The 13,031-nt window shown below is 51.2% G+C and overlaps 1 protein-coding gene across 5 annotated transcripts in view; it reads right to left on the bottom strand.

Annotated features, from left to right (window-relative positions):
• The window catches only part of PIK3CD (phosphatidylinositol-4,5-bisphosphate 3-kinase catalytic subunit delta), a 46,901-nt gene that overhangs the window by 10,965 nt on the left and 22,905 nt on the right, over nt 1–13,031 (bottom strand). For all 5 annotated transcript variants that reach the window (XM_053921946.2, XM_053921949.2, XM_053921950.2 and 2 more), the window contains one exon: nt 2,531–2,703. In XM_053921946.2, coding sequence (XP_053777921.1) covers nt 2,531–2,671 — 141 coding nt within the window. In that variant the 5' untranslated portion in view covers nt 2,672–2,703. The remainder of the gene's footprint in view (nt 1–2,530; nt 2,704–13,031) is intronic.

The following is a 13,031-nucleotide window of genomic DNA, read 5'->3' as shown; positions in this document are numbered from 1 at the left end:
CTGAGGGGGACATAAAACCGCCTGTGGGCTGTGTGCCCTCCAGGAGAGGTGTCCCCAAGGATCGCTGGGGAGCCACCTAACAGGCCAGCTTTCGTGCAAAGGTGTCCACCGCCGAGCCCCAGAGAGGACGGACAAGGAGAGAACAGCCTGAGTTTTCCCGAGGCGGGTAGCTATGGCCCAGAGGGCAAAGGGCCCACGCAGGGGCGGGACCCAGGGTCTAGGGACACCGGAACCACAGAGTGCACCAGGATCCATCAGTGAGAGGCAAACAACCGGAGCTGTACCACCGCAGAGGTGATTCCAACCCATTTCATAAGTCAGCAATAACAAACAGTAATTACATAGATCAGGGTTCCGCCAAACCCCAGGTTACCGGAAGACAGCCACGCCCCCTCATTTACATATCGTCTGAGGAAGCCTTGGCAGCACAGGGCAGAGTCGGGAGTAGTTGCAACAATGAGCAAAGTCTAGAATATTGACTCTCTGGCTGCTGGCATAAATAAATATATGAAGAAACTGCAGGACAATTGGGCTGTGAGGGGAGACTGCTGGGACCCACGCGTTGCGTAACACGCGTGTACAGCTCTGTAAGCGGAAAAATAAGATTAACCTCAAAATGCTATTTACCTAAAGTTAACAACCTGAAAAAGATGTTACCGTGTTAACTCTGAAATAAAAGGACACAAAAGTTCATCATCTGAATTTATCCCAAAGAAAAAATACTACACTGTATATAAAAAAGAAAACAAAACAGCCAAAGAGTTAACTGCGGCCCTCTCACAGAGCTGGATCATAGACCATTTTTTCTTCCACTTTTCCTTAGGTTGCTAAATTTCAATGCGTTCATATTACTTTTGAAATTGGAAAAAAAAAAAAAAGAAATGTAGTTTTTCAAGAAATCTCCCAGAAAGGGAAAATTTAAAAAACCCACAAAAACTCACAGAAGGTCCATTGCTTCTCTCCTTTTTGTTTCTTCCAAGTATAGCTTTTAAAATTCTGAGCTAAGGCCTTGCGCTGTGGCATGACCCATTAAATTTCACACGCCGTAAGTGGAACAAGCCAGTCACTACCAAATACCATCCAGGTGTCTAGTCTTTTGATTCAGTCATTTACCCTGAAAATTATTCAACAATGTGGAGAGCGGGACCCATAAAATGGCACTGGTCCGATCACGGCAGCATCAAGTCTATAAAACACAGTGGGGTCACTCACGCCAACTAAAACGGCAGTCAGTCAGCCATGACACTTTGGTGCAAGAGGAGAATTACCTAAGTCAAAGCAGACACATCTGGCCAGGAGACATGCCTAAGATACCTGCCCACGTCTGCAGAGCGGGACCACTCCCACACAGGCTCCTGGGGAAATTCCATACTTGGCATCTGGGGGGCCAAGACATTTATCGAAAAGACCCTGAAGGGTGGAGTCCACCACTCTCAAGGGTATAACTGAGGCGGGCTCCAGCCCACTGCTGAGACAGCCAAGCTCCACACACCAGAGGGCTGCTCCGTACCACGCTGGTCTCCCTTGGCACCGGCTGGAGGCTCTGCCCTGCTGAACTGAGACCTCGTCTGCCCTGATGCCCACCCAGCTCCAGAGATCCTTCCTTGCAAGATGCTGACGGCTCCCTTGCCCACAGTGCCGTCTCCTGGCCCTGCAGGCTGAGACTCTGGGACTTGGGCTCGTTACCCCCCATGGATGGCTGTGCGTACGTTGTTTCTCTTAGACTGTCCGAGTGTGAGCAGGATATTAATGTGTGTTGATGCTCTACTCTGAGCAAACCTGCATTCGTTAAAAGCTGAGTGAAGAGCACAGTTACCTTGTGTGACTCTCGTCTATTCCTTGGTGTCGGGCGGCTCAGCAGGCAGCGAGCCGAGCAGCTGCCTTACGGGAAAGACTACATCACGAAGCAACGCTCGTGACAAGCAAAACCAAAAACGATTCCCAAAGATGTTTACCAGGGCAGTGGCTCTAAAGACAGAAGACCAGCCAAGCTCTTCGGCGACGCGGGTGGGGTGTGCTCATGAAGAGAATGAAAGGCCACAGGGGACCCCACCCTGAGCTCACGCCTGGGTCATGTGCACCATACGGGGAAGCTGAATTCAAATGCTGGGCAGACTCTGACTACAAGGGTTTTTGTTTGTTTGTTTTTTAAGTTTTTAAAATTGCATTTTAGAAAGGGGATAGGAGGGAGAAGGGGAAACATCGATGTGAGAGAGACACATAGGTTGGTCGCCTTCTGCCTTCTGCAAGCGCCCCGTTGGGGAGCCGAGCACAGAACCCGCAACCCAGGCATGTGCCCCCGTTGGGAATCAAACCAGCAACCTTTCGGTTTGCAGGAGGCTATCCAACCAACTGAGCCATGCCAGCCAGGGCTAACGGCAAGTTTTTAAACAATTCTTGGATATTAGCGATAGCTTTGAAAATTCGTATCCGGGGCTCTCAAATCTGAGAAACGACGTGTGTGTGAGTGTGCATGTCTGTCCTTCCGAGTTCCAAGCTCTAAGGACTAGTTTTAGGGTCAAGATCATACCTTCTTGATAGTGCTGAGGTTGGCATTTCGGGACACGGAGAAGTTCAGATAGACCCCTGTGGGCAGCAGGAAGTCAACCGCCACGTTCTGATTCTCCTCGCTGGTCCAGAATTCCATGGGGCAGTCCACCCCCGGGGGCATTCTGCTTTCTCACTTCTCAGACAGCAGTTGCCCTGGAAAGGAAGTGAGGGCACAGTGAGCCGGCGCACGTGTGCGGTGTGAGTCCTTTGAAAGGACCCTTCGGAAAACAGGGTGTCAGGACTTTCGCCAGCAGAAGGCTCAGGATGGAGGTTGGGTTCCCAAAGCTGGCCTCCCTCTGGGCCTTGTCCTGCCTGGGGTAGCTTGTGGCTCCTACTGCCCCAGGTCACCGGCTCGGCTGAGTGGCCTGTCATCACAAGTGGTTACTCTGTCTGCGTCTCCCATAGCAGTGGCCCAAGTTCAAGACACCAACAGACCCATTCTAGGTCACTTCTTCTCAGGGACAGGCACGTGTGGGAGACCTCTGCCATGGCCACCAACTGGCAAAGGAGCCAAATGGCAGGTCCTGCTCAGACACCCCAGGACTGGAGAAGGGCCCAAGGCTACAGCGCTTTGAAACTTTCTAACCAGAAACCAGGTGGCCTAAAGCTGGCTTTGGGCCATCAGACAATTTGTTGAAACATCTCAGTCATATCAACCCCATGTCTTAGCCACTCCCCAGTGAGTAACAAAGTGTGACAGACACAGTTAAAGGTCCCCCAGTGTCTTCCCACCCCAACTTCAGATTACCACCGCCTGCATTCTGATTGTTTATAATACCCACCGATTTTCTTTTAAATCCTTACCCAAGAATATGCTTATTGATTTGAGAGGAAGGGAGGGAGGGAAGGAGAGAGAGAAGGAGAGAAACACTGATGTGAGAGAGAAACATCAACCGGTTGCCTCCTGCATGCATCCCGACCAGGGATCAAACCCACACCCTACGATGCGCCTTGACCGGTTATGGAAGCCGCGCCCTTCTAGCTTAGCTGCCACCTTTCAGTGTACAGGACGATGCTCCAACCCACTCAGCCCCCTGGCCAGGGCTCCACGGTTGTTTTCATACTTGTATTCTACTAATATGTATCCACAAACAATTCCTAATATTTTTGCATGCTTTAAAACTTTGCATGAATAGTGAGTCTTCCGCAACTTGCTTACATCCTTTAGATTTATCCATTTTGACACATGTAGCTCTAGTTCATTCACTTTAACTGTGGTGGTATTTCACTATGTAAACACACCACAATTAATTTACCCCTTGTTGAGGAACCTCAAGGTCTGTTTCTACTGTGGTTATTACAAACAGCGCTACAATGTATATTCTTGCTCGAGTCGCCTTGTGTGCATTGACAGTCCCAGATGAGCGCTCTCCAAGAGAAATATGATGTGAACCTCACGTACAATATCAAAGTTACCAGTAGCCACATTAAAAAAAGACACAGACAAAATTAACATATTTGATTTAACCTACTATATCTAAAATACAGTCATTTTGATGTTATCAATATAGAAAAATTATTAAGGAGATATTTTACATTCTTTCTTCTGCTACCATTTTGAAGTCTTGTGTGTATTCTGTGACTCAGACAATAGATTTTCATCTCTCAGTGGATTTCATACAATTGCCAGGTGAAAAAGTAGGTTCGTAGATGCAAGTTGTCCCAAATATACTTCCAAAAGTTTTCAAATAAATGAATTCAATTCTCACATTTAAATGAATTAAATTTAAGTAAAATGCTTAAAAGTTCCATTCCTCAGTCCTACACTCCCAAGTTAGGTGCTCCTGAGCGACATGTGGCTGGCTGGCTGGCTGGCGGCCACTGCGGGTGGAATGCAGCCACACTCGGGCTGGAACTGCCAGGTCATAGGTAGAACCTGTGGCAGGTGCAACCACAGCATCAACTTTGCCAAAGTAAAGCGGTGGTGCCTGTTAGCGATAGCAGCCCTTGCCCCTCCTCTCTCGCCAACACTTGGAATTGTCCGACTCACTCGTTTGTGCCAACCAGACAGGCGTCCGATGCTCTTGTTATTTTAATTAGCATTTCCCTGCTTTTCTATAAAAGGTTTGTCTTCTCCAAGAGCCTGCTTATAAACTTTGCCCATTCTTCTGTGGAATTATTTGTCTTTTTCTTATTAGCTTATAGAGTTACTTTGTATACTCTAGATTGAATTATTTTGTTGATTAAATGAGTTGGAAATGTCTCCTAGTTCCAGTCAGCTTTTCACTTGTTGATAGTGGGTTTTTTTGATGAGTAGAAGTTTTTACTGTTGGCGCAGCAAATTTATCAACATTTTCCTTTATGTTTTATGATTTTTACTTTTTTTAATCCTCACCCAAGGACATGCTTTCATTGCTTTTAGAGAAAGAGGAAGGGGGGGAGGGAGGGAGGGAGAGAGAGAGAGAGAGAGAGAGAGAGAAACATCGATGTGAGAGAGAAATGTTGATAGGTTACTTTCTCATATGAGCCCCAATCAGGGATCGAACCCACAACCTGCGGATGTGCCCTTACTGGGAAATGAACCCACAACCCTTTGGTCCATGAGACGATGTTCTAACCAACCGAGCCACACCAGCCAGGGCTGATTTTTATCCTTTAGAAAAATACTTCCCTAACCTAAAATACTTTCCTCACGTCCTTCTAGATTTAAATGACGTTTAAAAACAGTTGAAAGGAAATGCTGAGTGGGAGACAGACACCCCAGTGTCAGATGGGCCATGCCTCGCCCCGGGCTGGATGCAGAGCTGCTGGGAGCCGCCCGGTGAACACGCCACCCTAACACCACCGGCGAGGTCCCCGTCCTCTGACTATGAAGCCACATCCTACTTCGGGTTCCTCTTTCTCAGAATGGTCAGGCCAAAGGCTTTCTTTTGATTCAAAATGTTGGGGCTCGTTGGGAACCCTGGAGAACCCACTTACAATCCTGCCTGTGCCTTGGCCGAGCTCCAGAAGTCAGGAGCACCCCTCACTCCCCTGCCCCTCAGCACCAAGGAGATGCAGCCTTCAACCACTCACATCCATCTGGAGTGCGGGGAAGCACTTGGACATAAAAACTTGTTGCTAAAAGGGGAAGAGACTTGGGACAGTATGAGCGGCCCATAATCAAATGCCAGGCATGGGACAGGAGAAAGTAGGAACTCCTTCCCTCTTTGGGGGCCCAGGACCCAGGGTGCAGCTGCTAATAAGCCCCCAACTGCCCTTGAAGTCCAGACTTGTTGCTCTGCGGTGTGTGGGGGGCCCCGAGGCCAGCTAATCCAGGGGCTTCGGAACTGCTCCAAGAATGCAAACTGGCATGACCACTTTGGGGAACTGTCTGACAGTATCAGCTATGCCCGATGACCCAGCAATTCCCTCCTGGGGATATGCCTACCAGATATACAAGCATGTGTACCAAAAACAAGTCCAAGAGTGTCTGCAGGGCCTCTATTCATAACAGCCCACACTGGAAGCATCCCAAATGCACATCAGCAGTCAAATGGAAAAATAAATCATATCCGCTCCCAATGGAATGTTATAGAGCAATAAAAATGATCTACAAATACACACAACAATATAAACGAATCTCACAAACACAAAGCTGAGCAAAAGAAGTCAGGCACAGAAGAATACGTGCTCTTGATTTCAATTACACAGAGAACAGGCTCAGGCGGGACTAAATCTATGCTAGCGGAAGAGATGGGGCTAACCCCTAGGGGGGAGCAGTTACCCCAGAGGAAAGGGGCTTGAGGGACTTCTGGGTGCTGAGAATTGTGGCTTTCTTGATCTGGAAGCTGGGGACTTTTCACCAACTCAACACATCCTCACCCCAAGTGGTTCAGATGAGTTGACTTCACTCCTGGCCTAAGATCCAGGCCCCGCCAATCAGAGCCCTGAATTCCCCCAGGTGTGGGGATTGGACTGCAAGTGGGAATGACACTTAGGTTCAGCCAATCATTGTGTGTCATCTTTACAGAGATTCCAGGATGTGCATGTGAATGTCAAATCAGTACAATGGGTTTTGACATCTGGACTTCCTCCAGGGGTAGCAGAAAACGTAGACTAACAATCCAGAGCCGCTGGTGACCATTGGCTGCCCTTACAGGGTAGGACCTGAGAAGAGACCAATGTGAAGGGAAGCAGAGTTCAGCTCAGAAAGTACAATTGGGTCCTGAGGACAGACTTTGATTTCCTGGATCCAGCCACGCCTGAAGCTAGGCTCTATCCCTGGACTTGTCAGTTCTGCCAGCCAATAAATGCCCCCTGCTTTTTTTACTTTTTTAACTTAGAGCAGTTTGAGTTGGATTTTTTGTCACTTATCGCTGGAATGATCTATTTCCATTAATGCAACAACACATTCCATTTCGGGAAGCTTCTAGTGTTTAGAAAGTTCTTTCCTTGGCCATTAGTCCGCCTCCAGGAGCCACCCCTGTGCTTTGTGCTGCCTTTGAGACACACAGGTTGCCATCTGATGGCGCTCTGCTGGATGGTGGCCCCGGGACCTCTGACTGTTCTCCCCACCACATGGTTTTTACACTCTTCTTGCCAAAGTCCAGTACCCTGGACTAACAAGACGCTCCATAGGGGGTCTGACAGGCCAGCTGCAGAAGAACATTCTGGGCACCAAGCTCCCATTTGCTCAGCCTAAAAGGGTACCAGGCTCCCCCACCGCACCCCCAGGAAGTTCTCTGGGGGCCATATCACTGAGCTGGCTGGCTGCCAACCCTCCCGACATTTCTCAGAGTAAGCCGGGTTCTCCCAGCCTGTAGGGAAACACAGTTCCTGAATCTGAAGAAACTTCTGGAGGCACGCGGCAGGTTTTACTCTTGCTAATTCCATCTCATGGAAATAATCGCCACTCCCACATTCCTGGATTGGATATTTTATGCACATCACGCATCTGAGATATATTAGTTTACTCAACTGGTATTTATTAAGCGGCAAGAATCACTTACTATTGGGAGGGGAGACACACACACACACACACACAGGGACACGGGAGGGAAGGATGATCACGAAGTGACGGGACAGAGGGGCTACTCCAGGAGCACTGGGTGGGACTGGGACAGGAGGGTGTGGATGAGATGGTTTGAAGAGGCCAGCAGGGGCCAAGTCTCCTGCAGGGCCTTTAGACCAGGGATGATGCCTGATCTAAAGACGCCTGGTAACAGTGAAGGGCAGCCCCGGAGGTAAGTTTTAGGTGGGGAGGTACGGGACCTGGTTTGCGTCTGAACCGAAGCTTTGGGTGCGGGTGGGAGGCCTGGGGAGAGGCCACCTGAAGTGGCACAGGGTGGGGAGGCGTGTGCTACCGATGGAGTGACGGCATCAGAACTGGAGAGGGGAGTCAGGTACATTTAGGAGCTTGGGCGGATCAGAGAGGGGACAGTGAGGAGGAGGTAAGGGTGACAGCCAGGTTTGGGCTTGGGAGGTTGGGTGGGTGGTGGAAAGTTCCTGAGGGGGAAAGTATAAGGGAGAGACAGACTTTGGAGGCAGTAGAATAGCACGAGCCGTGTTTTGGACATGCGGAAACTGAGTTGCTTGTTGACCAACCCAGTGCAGACAGCCAAAGGTAAGGTCCCGGTCTGGAGCTCCGGGGAGAGGTCCTTAGGGTCACAGAGATATAATTTGGGGTCAGTAGTTGACACACAGATGGGGATCCATGGGGACAGATGAGATGGCCTAGGACAGAGGGCAAGAAAGGGCCCGGGCCACCCCAAGGCGCTGGGGATCGAGCAAAGGTGAGCCATGAGTAATCGACACTTCCTTGCTCTGAGTCACCCAGAATCTAGATGCAGAGGTCATCTGTCCACACCTGAACCGTTAATAAACTATCAAAAGGAAACTGGACAGGAAGAAGCTCAGTTCCTTTCACCTTCCACTCCTGGCCAGCCAGCACAATGCGCAGAAACAGCCGTGTGACGGCAGCAGCACCAGCTACAGGTCCGGCCATCCCTGTGCCAGCCGTTCCCAGTTAGAGGCACTTTCTCTGGCCCGAGGCTGAGGCCCAGGTTCTCCAGCTGAGAGTGTCTAAGGGGCCTGACCTGAGTCCTGAGCAGCCAGCAAGTTCCTCCAAATCTCTCAGTAGAAGTACGTGGGCCTCCACCACCCTCCCTGCCAGCAGCTCCAGGGGCCTGGGTTTATTTCTGAGAAGGATGCCGTAGCCCAGAGTCACGAGCACTCCCTCCAGACTGGGAATGAGGCTGAAGCCCATCCGCAGTCCCCTGGGCTGGCAGACCTGCTGGCCAGTGGCTTGTCCTAAGCTCAGAACTGCTGAAAAGATCCCTTTCATTCCTTTGGAAACTCCGTGGGCCTGGGGCTCTGCGTGGGCATCTCCTGAGTCCAGTGGCACCGAGAGCTGCTGGCCAGCCTTTGTCAATGCAGAGATGCGCTTTCTGGTGCCCCAGGCACAAGTCCTGGGGAACAGCTTCCCGAGGGAACGCCTGAGTCACACCCTCAGCAGGCTCCGAGCAGCAGGGAAAGGAGAAGTGTGTCCTGCTGATTCCCCCGAGGGTGTCCTCAGCAAATCCTGCCATGTGCCTCCAGAAGTTACTCCAGAGCAGGGATGTGAAGCCCACGCACCCCCGCTGCCCCCTCTCCATCATTCCTAGGAATGTCTAGGAATAGACATTCCATAGAGAGATGCTCATTAGTCCTGGGACAAAACATCTGCCAGCACCTGCATTTCAGAACTGAAAGTGACAACCCCAAAAGCCCAAGAGAAGGAGCCTCAGAAACCTCTAGAAGGGGGTCATACACTTAGTCCAAGTAGGTACCATCCACCCAGGCTGGGAGGACACAAGACCAGCAGCCACCACAACAAGGGACAGGGACCACAGTGCTTAACAGAGCAGAGTCTGCGCTGGGCCTCCTGACCTGGGTTTACCTGCAGGTACTGCTCAGCCTCACAAAGTCCTTCTACTCAAGCGCTCTGTGTCCCGGGCAGCCTCCCATGGAGAACGAAGTAGACACTCCTCCGATGGCCCAACTTATGTGGGAACAGGATCCAAGTGGGTGCTTTACTAGAGCACCCAGTTCCCAGCGGAGCTCCTGCACGTGCAACCCCCAAGGAGCACTCTAGAAACCAAGCCCCTGCTCTGGCTGCCAGGAAAAGCCCAGAGACCTGCAACCCCAGAGACCTGCAACCCCCTGTTCTCTCGGGGAAGAGAACGTGAAGGGGCCCCTCTCTGTCCCAGAAGGCTGTAGGCCCCGAGTCCTGGTCATTCGCTTACCCATCCATTCAGCAAACATTGACTTGAGCGTCAGGAAATGTGCTAGCCCCCTCCCTGCTCTCACGGAGTTTCGAGTCCAACAGGGGTTTTCAGAAAGCGGAAAAGGACGATGAACACACAGAGTGATTTCAGACAGCGAAAGGGCTGGGGTGGGAGAACAGTGAGCTGGCAGGGAGGGTCCCCCGGTCAGGCAAGGGTCCCAGGTGAGATTGCACTGGAGCCAAGGCCCACATGAGGAGAAGGGTCCCTAAAAGCTCTCTGACCCAGGGTTCCAGGCGTTGGGAGTGGGAAGTGCAAAGGCCCTGGGACCAGGGAGGCGGAATCAAGGCCCTGCAGGGAGCGGACTGGGGGGACAGCGAGGAGGTCACAGGGCGGGGCAGGGCAGCTCCGGGAGGAGGCTGGGTGTTGCTGTCACTGAGGTGGCCAGTCCTCTGAGCGTGTTAAGCAGGAGGTGGACACAGCCTGACTGTATATTTTACACAGAAGACGCTTCCATTGCTGTGTGGAAAATGGAAGGGAGGGCGGCGAGAATGGAAGCGGGAAAGGCTCTCAGCCAAGGCCACAGGTAAGGCCAGATCCCTGGGGGATGCGCAGGGCCCTCCAGGCCCCCAAACACCCTAGTCCTCGCTTTCACTGAGGCCCAGGTGCCCCGGGCCGCGGGCCTTCAAGTCTGTCCTAAAGAACCTTCCTGACCAAGAGCTGCAGCTACAAACCGGAAGGAAAAGTGAATGGTCCAGGGTCCCCAGCAGGTAGAGTTTTAGGACAGATGTGCTGTTCTCCCCAAATACAAAAGCGTTCACGGGAGCTTCTGCAGAGCAGCTCTCGGGGAGGCCTGACCGACAGCTCCCTGCCTCCCTGGTGGCCTTCGCGGTCCTCGGGGCAGAAAGCTGTCCCACCGCAGCTGTGAGCTGCAGCGACAGGGAGGCCTCGCAGAGAAACCCAGCGCAGCCGCCCCTCTGCCATTCTCTATTCCTGTAACGCAAAGCGACTGGCAGGTGGTGGTCAGCTGGGGGTGGGACATGTGTCCAAAACAGGAATGGGAAGGGACTGTCCAAAGGCTGGGCCAGGCAAGTAGGACATCCCGGAAACCAAGCCCAGGACTAGACCAGAAGGGCTTGTCAGGAGGGCTGCAACACCCCAGCTCCTGCTGCAGGAGAGAAGGGGGGGCGGGGAGCGAAGGGCGAGACCAGAGGACACAGCAAAGTGCCGGGAGCCAACTGTGCCTCAGCCCCTGGGGCTCTCCTCTACCCACCTCTGCCTCCCTGCCAGCTTTTCAAGTTACTTCCTCCTGTTCAAAACTTTTACTCTCCCCCACTTTAAATGTGTCTCTCGAGGCCACAGTTTTTCAATAGGACAGTAACTTTTTTTTTACATTTTAAGGACAGTAACCTTTAGTTTGAATATTTAAAAAGGAAAAAGGATCTCCAGTAGGGGGGCGGGACCAAGACAGACGTCAGAGGCGAGAAGAGGTGTGGGTCTCTGGAAAGTGTGTTCCATGGGAGGCAGGGGCGGGGGTGCTCTGACTGCTGCTGCTCTCAGTCTCAGGAACAGTAGGCCAACCACGCTGCCCACACGTCTATCCCCGTTCTCTCTTCCGATGTTCAGCTCATGGCCCACCCGAGTGGAGCCCCCGGCACAACACGTCAAAATCAATAGCAAAACCCGCAATCTCACATCTGGTAATTTGGGGAATAAGGAATGGTCATCGAGAAGCAATTCAAAATTTTAAAAAAACAGCTACATGCACCAAGATATTCACTGTGGTATCGTTTGTGAGACGGATAAATCTAAAACAAAATGGAAATGGCTGAGCCCATGAGCACACATTAACTGTCACCTGAGGACACTGTTTTCCCCATTGCTTTTAGAGAGCGAGGAAGGGGGAGAGAGAAACATCGATCCAGCGCCGGGACAGGGGATCGAACCCACAACCCTTCGGTTATGAGGTGATGCTCCGACCCACTGAGCCGCACCGGCCAGGGCTGGCCACACATTCACTTAAAGAGTGAACGTGTTCATCACACGGACGCCCGTGCGCACTGCACAGCACTGCATACACTCCCCACGGGGAACGACACCGCCACGCACATACCCTGTCCCGGCAACATGTCTTCGGGCAACGCACTTCGGGAAGTGTGGAGAACACGGAAACAGGGATACCATGGGTGCCTAGGGGTGGCACAGTGAGGACTTTCAAGCTTTACTATCTATGAAAGTTATCCAACCGGATTTTTAAAATTACTTAAAACTAAAATGCTTGCAGAAAAAAATAAAATAAAATAAAAAAAATCTCCTGACCCCCGCAAGCAAATATACTACCCTCGATCTACCCTCGATTTCAGTTGTTTCTTTGGATAGTTATCTCTACATTTCTGAATTACAGGTTCGTGCTGATATTTCTGGGTTTTCAGCTTTGAACTTCTTAGCTTAGGAGGTGAGTGTGTGCTTCCTTACATCTACACACATGCGCACATCCCTCCTCCAGCTTCTGAATGGACCGATGGGGTCGTTTTTCGCTCATCAAACGTCGGTGCTGACATTATTGTGACTGTGTAAATATTGTTCAAAGCTAGGCCACATTGTATATTGTGGTTTTCTTTCTTTTCTTGTTCAACTTTCTGTTATTCCTGTAGTTAATAGTTGCCTTACTTTTCATTTTCTTTGTTTTCTGTGTCTGAATGTGTAATTCCTCCCCAAACTCTCCAAAGAACTACAGAACTCCTCAGAATGCAGCAGATACGGCAGATAACCTGCCAGCTCCATCTTTTTTCTTGAAGCTACTCCCCCAGGGCCCTCGGTCATCCTCCTCCGAGTGGGGCTGCTTGCTCTCAGACCAGCCGCACGGCTGCAGTGTTGGGACGTCCCTCCACCATCTTTCCGCCAGGCAGGTTGCTTGGCTGCGAACACAGAGGCCACCTCTCACTGGTTAAGCAGGAAGGAGCTGATGGAGTATGACCTTTGCTGCACTGTGAGGAGTTCATAGGTCTGCTGGAGAGTTTGAGGAAGGATTAGTAGTTCTGCTGGAGAGTTTGAGGATGGATGAGCGATTAGTACCTTGAAAACAAAGCAAATAAAAAGCTGAGGCAACCATCAAGTCCGGGAAAAACAGAAAGTTGGACGAGAAAAGAAATACAACCGTGGTCCACTATGTGGACTCCACACTGCCCATCTGGTGGCAAGACTGCTTCTATTGCCACTTGGTACTAGGAGTCTGTTTGTACCCCTGCCGCTTCTGTGCCGAGAACTTGACCTTGCAGCCCATCCCTGCTGCATGGG

This window comes from Desmodus rotundus, chromosome 3 (genome assembly GCF_022682495.2).
Source record: "Desmodus rotundus isolate HL8 chromosome 3, HLdesRot8A.1, whole genome shotgun sequence".
Lineage (NCBI taxonomy): Eukaryota > Metazoa > Chordata > Mammalia > Chiroptera > Phyllostomidae > Desmodus > Desmodus rotundus.
This window is presented reverse-complemented; position numbering and strand designations above follow the sequence as displayed.